Source organism: Gallus gallus, chromosome 34 (assembly GCF_016699485.2).
Source record: "Gallus gallus isolate bGalGal1 chromosome 34, bGalGal1.mat.broiler.GRCg7b, whole genome shotgun sequence".
NCBI classification, from domain to species: domain Eukaryota; kingdom Metazoa; phylum Chordata; class Aves; order Galliformes; family Phasianidae; genus Gallus; species Gallus gallus.
Window position 1 is genome coordinate 724365 of NC_052565.1, and position 16562 is coordinate 740926.

The window sequence follows — 16562 nt, forward strand, 5'->3', positions numbered from 1 at the left end:
GGGGGATGGGGGTGGTATCCATGGGGTGTCTATGAGGGCTGTGGAGGCGGGGGGGCTACGAGGGGTCCTGGGGATGGGGTAGGGGGGGATGGGAGGCCGCTGGGTGCCCCCCCCCCCCCCACCAAAAGGAGGGGTGTAGGGATGTTTTGAGAATGGGGGGTGGGTGGAGGGATGGGGTCCCACAAGGATGGCGGCCGTGGGGTGTCTGCGGGATGGGGTGGGGAGCACCCGGGGAATGGCACCCATGGGGGGACCCCAAGATGGGACCGTGGAGACCGAAGGGGGCTGTGGGGGTGTCCTGGGAATGGGGAGCAGAAATGGGGCTGGGGGTGCAGGGGGGGGGGGACGCTATGGGGGCCGGGGGGGGCACCAGGCCCAGGATCCCCCATGGGGACAGAACGGGGGGGGGGGGGGGGAACTGAGGCATGAGAGAGCAAACAGAGTGCAGTGCGTGGCGGTGCCCGGGCACACACGCGTGTGCACGAGGGGCAATGGGGCCGACAATGGGGCCGGGTGTGCAAGGGCAGGAAGGGCTCCGGCGCCAGCGCATTGTTCAGCACCCGCCGTCACTTCCCTGTCCCCAACCACGGAAATGTCCCCATTGTCCCCACAGGCACTGTGCCCATGTGGGTACCCCCAACCCCCCCAACCCCCCCCCGCGCCCACCCTCGTGTGCAAACCCCCCCGCTCAGCACCCAAAGGTGTGTGTGTGAGGGGGGGGGGGCAGCGTTGCGAGCAGCCCCACGCACTGCGCAGGGCGGGGGACCCCCATCCCATCCACACCTCGGGGGACAAAGGGACACCCCCACGTGTCGTCCCCCCCCCCCCCGGACCCCACATCCCTGGACCCCCAGCCCAGCTGTGCCGGCCGCCATTGCATCAGCGGCGCAGGAATGCGGCGGCCCCGCAGCAGCCGTGCGAGGCCCCGACCCCCCCCCGGCCCCCCCCTCACAGCCCCCCTCCCACCGCGGCCCCTCGCACGCCCGGGCACCCCCCTCACACGGGGCCCTGCGGGGGGGGCACCTCTTGCACGAGCGGAGGGGGAGAAACGTGCAAACATCGCAGCCGCCGGTGGTGAAACGTGCGGATTTGCACACGCACGTGGGAGGGAGGCGGGCGGGCGTTTGCACACTCACACCTTGGGGTGTATTTGCACACTCACACCTTGGGGTGTATTTGCACACTCACAACACGCACAGAGGTGCATTTGCACACTCGCCAAGCACGAGCCCCCACACGTGCGCCCTTTGCACGCAGGGATAACGGCACCCGTGGGCGCTCGCCTCGCACACCGTTGCACACCGTCGCACACCGGCCCTGCATTGGGGCACTGTCCCTTATTGGGGGGAGGTCCGGGGGGGTTCCCAGCCCCCCCAGCGCAGCGCTATGGGAACGGCTCCGGCTCCATTCGCACCATTTCCTTCCCGGAAGCGGCTCCGGTCCCCCCGGCGCGGTGGTCCCCCCTCCCCCCCGCTGTGTCCCCTCACTGTCCCACTCACGGCTGCTCCGTGTCCTGTGCCCCCCCCCACCCCACGTGGATCCACCCCCCCCCCGCTGTCCCCAGGCCACAGTGCCCCTTTTGTCCCCTCGCTGTCCCCACATTGTGTCCCCTGGGCTCTCACCCTCCTGCCCCATCCCCTGCCCCCACCAGTGTCCCATATCCCCATGTCCCCATATCCCCATATATCCCCATGTCCCCACATCCCCATATCCCACATCCCCATGTTCCCACATCCCCATATCCCACATCCCCATGTTCCCATATCCCCATATCCCATATCCCTGTGTCCCCACATCCCCACGTCCCCGTGTCCCCATGACCCATATCCCACATCCCCACATCCCCCCCACGCACCCCCATTCCCCACTGCCTCAGTGTCCCCACCCCTTTGCTCCCCAGTTCCCAATGTCCCCATCCCACTGGGATATCCCCATTCTCAGTACTCCATATCCCCATCCCATATCCCCATCCCAATGTCCCCATCCCCCCATTGAGAGCCCCCATCCCAATGTCCCCATCCCAGTGATGTCCCCACCCTCCCACTGAGTGTCCCCATCCCAATGTCCCCATCCCACTGAGATATCCCCATTCTCAGTGCCCCATATCCTCATCCCAATGTCCCCATCCCCCCATTGAGTGTCCCCATCCCAATGATGTCCCCATCCCAATGTCCCCATCCCAGTGATGTCCCCACCCCCCTGAGTTCCCCCGCTGTCCCCCGGGCTGTCCCATTGCCCGATGTCCCCGTGCCCTTTATCAGCCCCCCTCCGGGCTGTCCCGATGCCGTATCCCTCCTCCCGCTGTCCTCCCCCCCTCCCCCCCCCGGGGAATCCCGTTGTCCCGTCGGGGCGTCCCGCTGTCCCCGAGAGTCCCCCTGGGGGATTCCTGCCCCCCTCCCCCCCCCGGGCTGTCCCCTCTCCCGATGTCCCCAATCCATCCCGCTGTCCCCGTCCGTCCGTCCGTCCGTCCGTCCCCCCTCCGCAGCCGCTCCGGTGCCGGTCCCGGTGCGTTGGGGCCGTGGCTCCTCCCCGGTGAGTCACGACGGGGCGGGGCGGGGGCGGCCCGGACCCCCCCGGGCACTTTCCGAGGGGACTCCGAAGCGGGCGGCAGCGCTGAGCCGGGCAGCCCCGCTCCGCCATGACCCCCCCGGCCCCGCCGCGACGGCCCCGGAGCTGCCGGTTGGGTTCCCGTGCGCTGCTCCCGGTGCTGCTCCCGGTGCTGCTGCCGTCCGTCGCCGCTTTCAACCTGGAGACGTCGCGGCCCTTCGCCTTCCGGGGGTCCCCCGGGTCCCTTTTCGGTTTCGCCTTGGATTTTTACCTGCCCCGACCTCCCAGGTACCGGCAATGGGGCGGCACCGGCACCGCCCGACGGGGCGGACGGCGGGAGCGGAGCGGAGCGGAGCGGGGGGAAACGGGACGGGGAGAGCGGGACGGGGAACGGGGGCGGAGGGAGCGGCCCCGGAGGGATGGGGAGCGGCCCCGGGGCGGGGAACGGGACGGGAAGAGGGGAGCGGGACGGGATGGGGAACCGGGAAGGAGTAACGGGAACGGCTGCGGAGCGGGAGCCGGGAAACGGAAACGGCCCGGCGGGGAAGGAGGGCGGGGGGCGCTCAGCCCCGTCCCGGACCCCCGGCGGCCCCACCGAGGCGCACCCCCACCCCCCGCCGGGGGTCCCGGAGCGCTTCCTGTAACCGGAGCCCGGAACGGCCGCGGGGAGGGGGGGGGGGCGGTGAAGGAGCTCGGCCGGACCCCCCCCCCCCCACCCCCCCCAGCCGCAATGGCGGTGATGGGACCCTCGCGGTGCCGCCCCTCCGGGGGGCTCCTGGGGACCCCTCCCCCCCATCCCACCCGCAGCGCTGGGGGTCCCCATTGGTCCCCATTTCCCGTCTTTGTGGGTCCCACCCCCCCCGTGCCCCCCCCCCCCCCACGTGTCCCGCCCCCCCCCCCCCCCCCCCACCATCAGTGGTTTTGGTGACTCAGAGGCTCCAACGCGACCCCCCCCCCCCAACGGGACACCCCCGGGTCCCGCTGCGTCCCCACATTCCTATGGGGTGACCCTCCCTGAGTGTGTCCCCATCGCCCCCCCCGCAGTGTCAGCATTCTGGTGGGGGCCCCCAAAGCCAACACGAGCCAACCCAACGTCACCCAAGGGGGGGCCGTCTATCACTGCCCGTGGCCCCCCAGCACCGACTGCACCCCCATTGACTTCGACCACATCGGTAAGGGATGGGGATGGGGTGGGAGTGGGGTGGGGGTGGGATGGGATAGGATTGGGATGGCAATGGGGATGGGACGGGGATGGGATGGGATGGAATTGGGGTGGGAGTGGGGTGGGGATGGGGTTGGGGTTGGGATGGGATTGGGGTGAGGGTGGGATGGCAATGGGGATGGGGATGGGATGGGATGGGATGGGATGGGCATGAGGGTGGGGGCAGCAATGGGGACAAATATATGGACGGGGACGGGGATGGGGACGAGGATATGGGGTCGGCAATAGGGATGGAGATGGGGACAAGAATGGGACGAAGCCATGGGGTCGGGAGGGAACAAAGCACAGGGAGAGGATGTGGGGACAGGGATGGGGATGGCTGAGCACAGGGCTGTGGGGTTGGCAATGGGGACAGGGATGGGACGAAGCCATGGGGTGGGGATGGAATGGGGACGGGGGACGGAGCACAGAGCGTGGCTGCATTTGGGGTCAGAACACACTGAGTGTGGGGCCAGGATGTGGTCAGCTCTGGGGGTGGCACAGGGACAGGATATAGGGACAGGAAATAGGGGCAGGGTATAGGGACAGGGCGCAGCCAGGTATGGGGGCGGGCACAGCCGGGGGCTGCAGGCACGGGGCCAGGGGGGCAGAGCCACGGATCCCAGCACCCCTCTGCCCCCCCCCACGGCTTTGTGCCCCCCACGTTGTCCCCCCCTGCGGTGGCCTTGGCCCCATGGCTGAGCGGTGCCCGCTTGGTTAACCATAAACCCATGGGCACTTCGGGAAGGGGGGGGGGGTTGAGGTGTGCAGCTGAGTTTGGGGTCCTATGGGTGCTGGTGGGGGGGGGGGGGGGGGGGCTGACCCTTCTATGTGTGCTCCCTCTCCCCCTGCAGGGACCCGCAGCCACCCCAATGACTTTGGGGGCAACGGCACGGAGAACCCCGACCCCATGGAGTACAAATCCCTGCAGTGGTTCGGGGCCACCGTGAGGGCGCACAACGCGTCCATCCTGGTATGGGATGGGGGGGGGGGGGATAGGGGGGGGCTGTGTGCTTATATATGCAGAGCCCTCCTCGTGCCCCACGCTTACCTGTGCCCCCCCCCCAGGCCTGCGCCCCCCTGTACAGCTGGCGCCCCATTAAGGACGAGGGGGGGCGGGACCCGGTGGGCACCTGCTTCCTCTCCATTGGCAACTTCTCCAAGTTCGTTGAGTACGCGCCGTGCCGCTCAGGTGGGACCCCCCCCATGGACCCCCCCCCCATGGAGCCCCCCCACCCATAGGACCCCCCCCCCTCCATGGGACCCCCCCCCCCGTCCATAGGAACCCCCCCATGGTGCCCCCCCCCTCCATGGGACCCCCCCCCGTCCATGGGACCTCCCCTCTATGGGACCCCCCCCCTCCTCCATGGGAACCCCCCAAATGGACCTACCCCCCCCATATGACCCCCCCCTCATAGGACCCCCTCCCAATGGACCGACCCCCCCCTCCGTGGGACCTCTCTCCCCATGGGACCTCTCCCCCCATAGGACCCCCTCCCAATGGACTGAGCCCCCCTCCATGGGACCCCCCCAATGGACCCCCCCCAATGGGACCCCCTGCCCACCCATGGGACCCCTCCCTCCACACCAAGCCTGACATCAGGGGGTGACACCCACATCAACCCCCCGAGCATCCCCAGAATCCCCCCCCCCCAACCCTGGGGTGACCCCTCACTGTGGGACCCCCCCAAAGCATCCCCTATGACTGACATTGGGGTGGAGGGGTGGCACCCATGGGACCCCGGGCAGCCCCACACCCGGAGGGGTGGCCCCCCCTGGCCAAGCACCCACGGGACCCCAACCCCCCCCTGCATCCCCCCCCCCCCCCCATTTCTCTCCCCACAGACCTGAACTCTGAAGCTGGGCAGGGTTACTGCCAGGGGGGGTTCAGTGCGGAGTTCACCCAGGTGGGGGCATAGGGGGCGTGGGGGGTGGGGGGGGGGATAAGGGGACATGGGGGGGTATTGTGGGGATGGGGGGGCCTGGAGCCCCAGGGCTGGGGGGTGGGATGGGGGGGCGGAGCGTGATGGGGTAAATGGGGGTGTATTGGGGAGATGGGGGGGTACGGGGCGGTGTAGGGGTGTATGTGGGGTGGGGGGGTGTATGGCGGGGGGGCACTGGGAGGTCCTCGGGCTGAGCGCTGTGTCTCTGCAGACGGGACGTGTGCTCCTGGGGGCCCCGGCAGTTACTTCTGGCAAGGTGAGACCCCCCCGAAACCCCCAAACACCCCCCAAGCACCTAAACACCCCCCAGCCCCCCAAACACCCCCCCAAACACCCCCAGCTGCCCCTAAACGCCCCATCCGAACCCCCTCCAAACCCCTCCGGAGCCCCTTATGTGCCCCTTAATGCCCCCGTGACCCCCACATACCCCCCCCCCGCCCCCCACCCGTGGGTGCTGAGGTGCCCCCCCCCCCAGGGCAGGTGATGTCGGCGACGCAGGAGCAGATCGCTGCCTCCAACTACCCCGAGTACTTCATCCACGACGTGGCCGGGCAGCTGCAGACGCGCCAGGCGGCCGCCACCTACGATGACAGTTATATGGGTCTGTGGGGATGGGGGGGCGGGGGGGTATGGGGTGGGGGGTGGGGGGTGGGGGGGGGTTGGGGACACGTGGGGATGTCAGAGATGGGGATCTGTATGGGGACATGGGGACAGACGGACATGAGGTGGACATGGGGACAGATGGACATGGGGGGACATGGGGACATGGGGACAAAGGGACATGGGGACATGGGGACATGGGGGACGTCAGAGATGGAGATCTGTATGGGGACATGGGGACAGACGGACATGAGATGGACATGGGGACATGGGGACAGGTGGACATGAGGTGGGCATGGAGGGGACAGATGGACATGGGGACAGATGGACATGAGGTGGACATGGGGACATGGGGACAGATGGACATGGGGACATGGGAGATGTCAGAGATGGGGATCTGTATGGGGACATAGGGACAGATGGACATGGGGACAGACGGACATGAGGTGGACACGGAGACATGGGGACAAAGGGACATGGGGACAGATGGACATGGGGACATGGGGACAGACGGACATGGGGACATGGGAGACGTCAGAGATGGGGATCTGTATGGGGACATGGGGACAGACGGACATGGGGACATGTGGGGACACCAGAGACGGGGATCTGTATGGGGACATGGGGACAGACGGACATGAGGTGGGCATGGAGAGGACAAATGGACATGGGGACAGATGGACATGAGGTGGACATGGGGACATGAGGACAGATGGACATGGGGACATGTGCGGACATCAGAGACAGGGATCTGTATGGGGACATGGGGACAAAGGTGTGGGGCAGATGGAGATGAGATGGACACAGTGATATGGGGACATGGGGACAGACAGACACGAGGTGGACATGGGGACGTGGGGGACATGAGAGATGGGGATGTGCAGGGGGACATGGGGACAAGGGAGATGTGGGGACATGGGGACACAGATAAGGGGACAGATGGACATGAGGTGGACATGGGGACATGGGGGACGTCAGAGATGGAGATCTGTATGGGGACATGGGGACAGATGGACATGAGATGGACATGGGGACATGGGGACAGATGGACATGGGGACAGATGGACATGGGGGGACACATAGGGACATCAGAGGTGGGGGTGTGCCATGGGGACATGGGGACACAGAGGGATGTGGGGACAAAGATAAGCGGACAGATGGACGTGAGATGGACGTGGGGACAATGGAGATGGGAGTGGGGTCATGGGGACACATAGGGACATGGGGACAAGGGTGTGGGGACAGACGGACATGAGATGGACGGGGGAAATGGAGAGGGACATGAGGGGACATGGGGACAGATGGGCATGAGATAGATGTGGGGACATGGGGGACATCAGAGGTGGGGATGTGCCACGGGGACATGGGGACACATAGGGACGTGGGGACAGATGGACATGGGGGGGACATGAGAGATGGGGATGGGACATGGGGACATGGGGACACATGGGGACAGATGGACATGGGGGGACACATAGGGACATGAGGACAGATGGACATGGGGGGACATGGGGGACATGGGGACAGATGGACATGGGGACAGATGGGGACAGATGGACATGGGGGGACATGGGGGACATCAGAGATGGGGATGGGACATGGGGACACAGAGGGACATGGGGACAGATGGACATGGGGACACATGGGGACAGATGGACATGGGGGGACATGAGAGATGGGAAGGGACGTGGGGATGTGTGGGGGGGGGACACGAGGGGTGGGGACCCCGGTGACACCTTCTGCCCAATAGGCTATTCGGTGGCGGTTGGAGAGTTCAGTGGGGACGCGACGCAAGGTGGGTGCTGTGCCCCATTGGGATGGGGGGGGGCGGCACAGTGTGTCCCCCCCCCCCACCATGGAGGTGATGTGGGCTCATGGGGGCGCTTTGTCCCTTGCAGACTTTGTGGCCGGTGTCCCCAAAGGGAACCTCACCTATGGCTACGTAAGGCTGGGGGGGTTTGGGGGGGGCGGGGGGGGGGGATGCTGTGGGGTTCGCTGTGTCTCAGTGACCCCCATCTGTGTCCCCCCCCCCCCCCCAGGTCACCATCCTCAATGGCACCAACATGAAGTCGCTGTACAACTTCTCAGGGGAGCAGGTGGGGGTGGGGGGGGCATCGGGGGGGGGTTGGGTACCCATGGGGGGGTTGGGGGGGGCAGTGACCCCATAGGGTCCCTGGGTGCAAAGGAGGTGCTGGGGGGGGGGGGGTTGGGGGGGGTTGGGGTGCCCATGGGGGGGGGATTGGGGTGGGGGGGGGCTCCGGGGGCCCCCATAGGATCCCTGAATGTGAGGGGAGTGCTGGGAGGGGGGCGGGCTGTGCAAAGTGGGGGGGCACCCATGTGGGTTTGGGGTCCCCTATGTGAAGTGGGAGCACCCATAGGGGTCGGGGGGGCCATGCGTGGTGGGAACACCCCCAGGCAGATGGGGGGGGGGGGGGGGACACCCCTGCATAGTGGGGGGGGCACTGTGTGGGGTCCCCTCCATCCCCCCCCCCCGTTAACAGATGGCAGCGTACTTCGGCTACGCGGTGGCAGCCACGGATGTGAACAACGATGGGTGAGTTCCCCCCCCCCCCCCCCAACCTCCCAACCCTATATGGGTGCTGGGACCCCCCCCCACAACCCCCCCACCCCAAACCTGAGCGCTGACCCCCGCAGGCTGAGCGACCTCCTGGTGGGGGCCCCCCTCTTTATGGAGCGCACGGGGGACGGGCGGGTGCAGGAGGTGGGCAGAGTGTACCTCTACCTGCAGGGGGGGGGGTCCCCTCCACGGCCCCCCCTCCATGCCCCCCACCCCCACCATGGCCCTCACCGGACCCCAGGAGTTCGGGCGCTTCGGAAGCGCCATCGCTGCGCTGGGAGACCTCGACCTGGATGGGTTCAATGGTGGGTGGGGGGGGGTATGTGGGGGGGGGGGCGGAGGGGGTATATATGGGGGGTGAGGGGTGTGGGGGGGATGGGGGGTCGGAGGGGGGTATATATGGGGGGGGGTGGGGGGAGTATATGTGGGGGTGGGGGGGGGCAGGGGGGTGTGTGTATATATGGGGTGTGGGGGGGGCGGGGGGTATATATGGGGGGTGTGGGGGGGTCGGGGGGGGTATATGTGGGGGGTGTGGGGGGGATGGGGGGTCGGGGGGGTATATATGGGGGGGTGGGGGGGGGCAGGGGGGTTTATGGGGGGGTCAGGGGGGTGTGTGTATATATGGGGGATGGGGGGGTGTGGGGGGTCGGGGGGGTATATGTGGGGGGTGTGGGGGGGATGGGGGGATGGAGGGGTCGGGGGGGGTATATGTGGGGGGTGTGGGGGGGTCGGGAGGGTGTATGGGGGGGTCAGGGGGTCTGTATATATATGGGGGATGGGGGGTGTGGGGGGGTCAGGGGTATATATGGGGGGTGTGGGGGGGATGGGGGGGTCAGGAGGTATATATGGGGGGTGGGGGGTGGGGGGGGGGGTCAGAAAGGGGTGTATATGGGGGGTGGGGGGGGATCAGGGGGGTATATATGGGGGATGGGGGGTATGGGGGAGGATGGGGGTTATAGGGGATGGGGTTGGGGGGTACCCATGGTATGTGGTGATGGGGGCACTGGGGGTGCTTTAGGGGTGGGGGGCACTGGTAATGGGGGGTGTGGGTGGTATAAGGCAATGGGGGGTACGGGGGGCAGTGGGGGCCCGGGTTATGGGGGGGCTGGGGGGTGTAAAGGGGTGCTGAGGGTATGGGGGGGGCATGGGGGGCACAGGGCTTATGGGGGGGCTGCAGGGGTGGGGTGACGCAGGGAGGTGACTGTGCCATTGGGTGCCATTGGGGGGGGGTCGTGGGGTTCCAGAGCTATGGGGGGGGGGGGGCACAGGGCTATAGGGTGCTATGGGGGGGCTGCAGGGGGTATGTGGGTTATTGGGGGGGGCACAGGGCTATAGGGTGCTATGGGGGGGTTCATGGGCTATAGGGGGGGACGCATGGGATGCTCAGGGATTGGGTGGCACAGAGGGGATGTGGGACCCCCCCCCCCACCCTACAGCCCCACTGACGGCGGTGGGGGGGTCCAGATGTGGCTGTGGGGGCCCCGCTGGGGGCCGAGGACCGCCGGGGTTTGGTGTACATCTACAGCGGGAGGGGGGCCGGGCTGCACCCCCACCCTGCCCAGGTGCTGAGGGGGCAATGGGAGCCCGGCCGGAACCCCGACTTCTTTGGGGCCGCCCTACGTGGGGACACCGACCTGGATGGCAACGGATACCCCGGTGAGATGTGGGGCGCTGCGGTGTCACCCCATGGGTGTCACCCTTAGGAGTGGGGCCGGCCAGCTCCATGCGCCCCATAGATCTTAGGGGGCGCCCGGCCCCATTGGTGCCACCCCATAGCAGTGCCACCCCATGGATAGGGACACCCACCCCACCACCCCATAGATGGGGACACCCACCTTATGGCAGTGCCACCCTATGGCCATGGACACCCACCCCATAGCAGTGCCACCCTATGGATGGGGATGCCCAACCTATGGCAGTGCGACCCTATGGATGGGGACACCCACCCTACCACCCCATAGATGGGGACACCCACCCCATAGTAGTGCCACCCCATGTCCATGGAGACCCACCCCAAGCAGTGCCACCCCATAGATGGGAACATCCACCACCTTATGGCAGCACCACCCCATGGCCATGGACACCCACCCCACCACCCCATAGATAGGAACACCCACCCCATAGCATTGCCACCCCATGGCCATGGACACCCACCCCATAGCAGTGCCACCCCATGGCCATGGACACCCACCCCACCACCCCATAGATAGGGACACCCACCCCACAGCAGCGTCACCACCCCCCGATGCTGACCCCCCCTCACCCCCTCCCCACAGACCTCCTGGTGGGCGCCTTCGGGGTGGACGCGGCCGTGGTGTACAGGTGGGTGCCCTCACCCTGGGGGGGGATAAAGGGGGGGGTGCCCCCCTGGGTGCCCCCCCGGCCGTCCCTGACCCGCTGTCCCCAGGGGGCGCCCCATAGTCCATGCCAGCGCTTCGCTCACCGTCGTGCCCACAATGTTCAACCCCGAAGAGCGCGGCTGCGTCCTGGAGGGCACCGACGTCCACGTGCCATGGTGGGGGGCAATGGGGGGCTTGGGGGGTATGGGGGGCATGAGGGGTATGGGGGGCAATGGGGGGTATGGGGGGCATGGGGGGCATGGGGGGTATGGGGGGCAATAGGGGGCATGGGGGTATGGGGGGTATGGGGGGCAATAGGGGGTATGGGGGGTATGGGGGCATGGGGGGTAGGGGGGGCTTGGGGGGCTTGGGGACATCCCGGGGGCAGTGGGGTGGGGGTTGTTTGGGTGGCACTGGGGGGCAATGGGTGGCATGGGGATGCCCAGGGGACAGTGGGGTGGGGGGTATTTGGGGGGGCAGTGGGGGACACTGGGGGGCAATGGGGGGTATGGGGGGCATGGGGGGTATGGGGACGCCCAGGGGACAGCGGGGTGGGGGGTATTTGGGTGATGAAGGGGGACACTGGGGGGCCATGGGGGGTTTGGGGACACCCTGGGGACAGCGGGGTGGGGGGCATTTGGGGGGCAATGGGGGACACTGGGGGACAATGGGGGGCATGGGGGGCTTGGGGGGCCTGGGGACATCCAGGGGGCAGTGGGGTGGGGGGCATTTGGGGCACCGGGGGGCACCAATGGGGACATCAGGGAGGAATGGGTGGGGGGGGGGGACCACAAAAGGGCAGGGAATGGTGGGGGGGGGTCCTAAGGTGTGAGGTGGGGGTCTTTGGGTATGGGGTGGGTTCATGTGGGGGTCCCTGGGGATGGGGTGGGGGTCCCTGGCTATGGGGTCGGTTCGTATGGGGGTCCCTGGGTGTGACGTGGGGGTCTTTGGGTATAGGATGTGTACATATGGGGGTCCATGAGTGTGGGGTTGGGGTCCTCGGGTATGGGGTGAGGGGCTCTGGGAACGGGCTGTGTTTGTATGGGGGTCCCTGGGGGTGGGGTGGGCGCTCTGGGGGGGCCACCAACGCACAGAGGACGATGTGGGGAAGGGGAGGGGGGGTCCCATGGGAGCTCCTGGTGTGTGTCCCCCCCCCTGACCCCCCCCCCCGACCCCCCCCCAGCATCAACGTCAGCTTCTGCCTCAACGCTTCGGGCCGCCACATCCCCGGACCCATCGGTGAGTGATGGGGGGGGGGGGGGGGGGACACCGATGGGGGCACCGCACCCCAACACTGTATGTGTCCCCCCCCCACAAAGGCTTCGCAGTGGAGCTGACCCTGGATGGGCTTGAAGGCGCCGGGGGGGCGGCGGGGCGCTGTTCCTGGGGGGCCGTGAGCCCACCCTGAGCCAAACTGTGCCCGTCCCAAACGGAGCGGGGGGGCGCTGCCACAGCATGGCCGTGTTCCTCAGGGTAGGAGGGGGGCAGCGGGGGGGCCGGGGGGGGCTGGGGGGGGGGGGGGCCTTGAGTAGGGGGTGGGTTCATATGGGGGTCTCTGGGTATGGGGTGGGTTCATATGGGGGTCCCGGGGTGTGAGGTGGGGGTCCCTGGGTGTGGAGTGGGTTCATATGGGGGTCCCTGGGGGGAGGGGGGGAACTGGGGGTGGGGTGAGTTCATATGGGGGTCCCTGGGTATGGGGTGAGGGTCCTTGGGGATGGGATGGGGGTCCCTGGGTGTGGAGTGGGTTCATATGGGCATATGGGGGTCCCTGGGTATGGGGTGGGGGTCCTTGGGAATGGAGTGGGTTCATATGGGGGTCCTGGGTATGGGATGGGGGTCCCTGGGTATGGGGTAGGTGTGTATGGGGCCCTGAGGATGGGGTGGGGGTCCTTGGGTATGGGGTGGGGGTCCCTGGGTCCAGGATATGTACATATGGGAGTCCCATATGGGTATGGGTTGTGATGCGTGGGGGGGTCCAGGTGGGGGTGGGGGTGATGGCTGCCCCCCCCCCCCAGCGCTGCTCTCCCCCCCCCCCCCCACAGAACGAGTCGGAGTTCCGGGATAAGCTGTCGCCCATCGCTGTGGGGCTGAGCTTCGCCCCTGGACCCCCACGCCCCCCCCGATGCCCACGGGCTGCACCCCGTGCTGGCGGCCACCACGCGAACCCGCCTGGAAGCCAAGGTGTGCTGCCACCCCATAGCACCCCATAGCACCCCATAGCACCCACTGCCACCCCATAGCACCCCATGGCACCCCATGGCACCCACTGCCACCCCATGGCGCCCCATAGCACCCCATAGCACCCCATAGCACCCCATGGCACCCACTGCCATTATCCCCAACTGCCCCCCATTGCCCCCATGGCCCCCATTGTCCCCCCATCCCAACTGTCCCCCATTGTCCCCCCATCCCCAATTGCCCCCCATGTCCCCAACTGTCCCCCATTGCCCCCATTGCCCCGTTGTCCCCCATTGTCCCCCCATCCCCATTGCCCCCATGTCCCCCATTGCCCCCCCCCATTGCCCCCCCCATCCCAACTGTCCCCCACGTCCCCATTGCCCCCCCTGTCCCCAACTGTCCCCCATTGCCCCCATTGCCCCCATGTCCTCCATTGCCCCCCATGTCCCCCATTGCCCCCATGTCCCCATTGTCCCCCCATCCTCATTGCCCCCCATGTCCCCCATTGCCCCCCATGTCCCCCATTGCCCCCCCATTGCCCCCCCATTGCCCCCCCCATCCCAACTGTCCCCCATTGCCCCCCCATTGCCCCCCCTGTCCCCACCTGCCCCCCATTGCCCCCCGTTGCCCCCCAGGCTCACATCCAGCTGGACTGCGGTGAGGACAACATCTGTGTGCCCGACCTGCAGCTGGAAGCATTCACGTAAGGGGGGGGGGGGGGCAATGGGGCTCCATGGGGTGGGGGTCCGTCTGTGGGGGGGTCCCATAGGGCTGTGGGTGCCCATAGGGACCGCCGTGCTGTGTACCTGGGGGACCGCAACAGCCTCAACCTGACCTTCATCGCCCGCAACCAGGGTGAGGGGGGGGCTTACGAGGCCGAGCTGCACGTGAAGCCCCCCCCCCACGCACAGTACACCGGGGTGCTGCACCCCCATGGGGTACGTAATGGGGGGGGGGGGCACCGAGCAAGGAGGGGGGGGGTCTTGGCTATGGGGAGGACATTGGGGTGTCCCTAAAGTAGGGGGGGGGGGGTCTGAGGGTGGGGGGGGGTATGGGGGTCTGAGGGTGGGTCTCTGGGTATGTCGGGGGGACACTGGGGACATGGGGGGTCTGAGGGTGGGTTGGGGGTGGTCTCTGGGTATGGGGGAGGACATTGGGGTGTCCCTAAAGTAGGGGGGGGGGTCTGAGGGTGGGGGGGGATTCTCTGGGGATGGAGGGGGTATGGGGGGGTCTGAGGGGGGGGGGGGTCTGTGGGTATAGGGGGGGACATGGGGGGGTCTGAGGGTGGGGGGGGGATCCCAGGGTATGGGGGGGGGATGAGGGGGGAGTGTCCCCAAAGTATGGGGGGGGTCTGTGGGTATGGGGGGGGGATGGGGATGTCCCCATGGTGGAGGGGGGGTCCCTGGGGTGGGTCATCCTGAGTGTGGGGTGGGTATATATGGGGGTCTGTGAGTATGGGGGGGTCTCTGGGTATGGGGGGGGGGGGGCAGAAGGGGGTCCGTGAGTATTAAATGGGGGTTTTTTGGGTATGGGGGGGGGGGACCCCAAGCAGAGGATGGGCGCCCCCCCCGGGGTTGGGTTGGGATGTGGGGGTGCCCCCAGGTGTGGGGTGCCCGTGGGTGGGGGCTGCCCTGAGGAGGCAGCACCACTGATGCCCCCCCCCCCCTCATTGCCCCCCCCCCATTTTCCCCCAGAACTTCTCAGCGCTCAGCTGTGAGTTGGGGGGGGGCAACGGCTCGAGCCCCCTCGTGTGCGACCTGGGCAACCCCATGAAGGCGGGGGCCAGCGTGAGTGGGGGGGGACAACGGGGGGGGGGGGTGGGAGGGGGGTATGGGGGGGCACAACGCGACCCCCTTTCTGTCCCCACAGATCTGGGGGGGGCTGCGCTTCACCATCCCCCACCTCAGCGACAGTGGCAAAAACGTCCGCTTTGAGCTGCAGATCCGCAGGTGGGGGGGGGGCTGTGGGGGGGGCAGTGGGGGGGTACCCAGGGATGGAGGGGGGTGGGCAGTGCTGGGGGGGGGGTCTCATTTGGTGGTGCTTTGGGGTGGGGGGGGGTCCATTTAGGAGCCTGGAGGGAGGGGGTGTCCTGGATGGGGGGGGGGGGGGAGGAAAATTGCACTTTGTGGGGGGGGGGGGTCCTAATTGGGGGTAATGAGGGGGATCTCGTTTGGTGGCATCTTGGGGGGGGGTCCCTGGGTATGGGGGGGGTGCTGTGGGGGGGACACCAATGGAGAAGGGGTCCCAAAGAAGGAGGGGGGGGGGGGTCCCATTTTGGGGGGGGGGGATCACGAGGAATGCAATCTGCAGCCATTGGGTGGGGGGGGGCGTCCTGCAGGGGTGTAGATGTGACCCCCCCCCCGTGTGGTGTGGTGGTGCTGGGGGGGTCAGGGGGGGTTTGGGGGGGTCGGGGGGGGTTCGGGTGGGGGGGGGGGGGCGCTGCGGGTGACCCCTCCCCAAATTGCCGACAGCAAAAACGCCAACAACTCCCAGAGCGAAGTGGTGGCGCTGCTGCTGGAGGTGCGCGCGGCCACACGGCTGTCCGCCTTCGGGTGAGTGGCACCAATGGGGGGGGGACACGGAGGGGGGGGGGCTGAGATGCTCACACCCCCCCCCCCCAAACCCCCCCCCCCCCAAACCCCCCCCCAGGGTGTCACGGCCCGAAGTCGTCACCGTCCCCGAGCCCGGCTGGGCGCCCCCGCAGCCCCCGCAGCGCCTGGAGGACATCGGACCGCCCGTGGAGTTCGTCTATGAGGTGGGTGGAGATGGCAGCAAAGCGGGGGGTGACCCCAACCCCGAGGGACCCCATGGCCCCAATCCCAGTGATGTCCCCAGTCCTAAAGGACCCCATGTCCCCAACCCTAAGGGTCCCCATGTCCTGATGGACCCCATGTCCCCAACCCTAAGGGTCCCCATGTCCCCAGTCCCAGTGATGTCCCCAGTCCTAAAGGACCCCATGTGCCCAACCCTAAGGGACCCCATGTCCCCAATCCCAGTGATGTCCCCATGTCCCCAACCCTGAGGGTCCCCATGTCCCCAGTCCCGGTGGTCCCCATGTCCCGATGGACCCCATGTGCCCAGCCCTAAAGGACCCCATGTGCCCAATCCCAGTGATGTCCCCGTGTCCCCAACCCTAAAGGACCCCATGTCCCCATTCTGAGGGTCCCAATGTCCAT

The 16562-nt window shown here is 67.7% G+C and overlaps 1 protein-coding gene across 1 annotated transcript; it reads left to right on the forward strand.

Moving 5' to 3' along the window:
* Positions 1-2575: 2575 nt before the first annotated feature.
* ITGA5 (integrin, alpha 5 (fibronectin receptor, alpha polypeptide)) lies at positions 2576-16550 on the forward strand. The gene is given in 33 exon segments (XM_046904986.1): positions 2576-2835; positions 3592-3719; positions 4603-4721; positions 4817-4940; positions 5594-5655; positions 5903-5915; positions 5918-5947; positions 6167-6292; positions 8042-8086; positions 8190-8233; positions 8331-8387; positions 8793-8845; positions 8947-9040; positions 9042-9174; positions 10334-10525; positions 11146-11191; positions 11277-11384; positions 12392-12447; positions 12528-12580; positions 12583-12681; positions 13251-13307; positions 13309-13389; positions 14022-14089; positions 14174-14241; positions 14244-14300; positions 14303-14324; positions 15081-15106; positions 15109-15173; positions 15256-15335; positions 15858-15938; positions 16036-16245; positions 16311-16322; positions 16363-16550. Coding segments are annotated over 33 exon segments (2652 nt in total). The 5' UTR covers positions 2576-2638; the 3' UTR covers positions 16409-16550.
* The last annotated feature ends 12 nt before the right edge of the window (positions 16551-16562 follow it).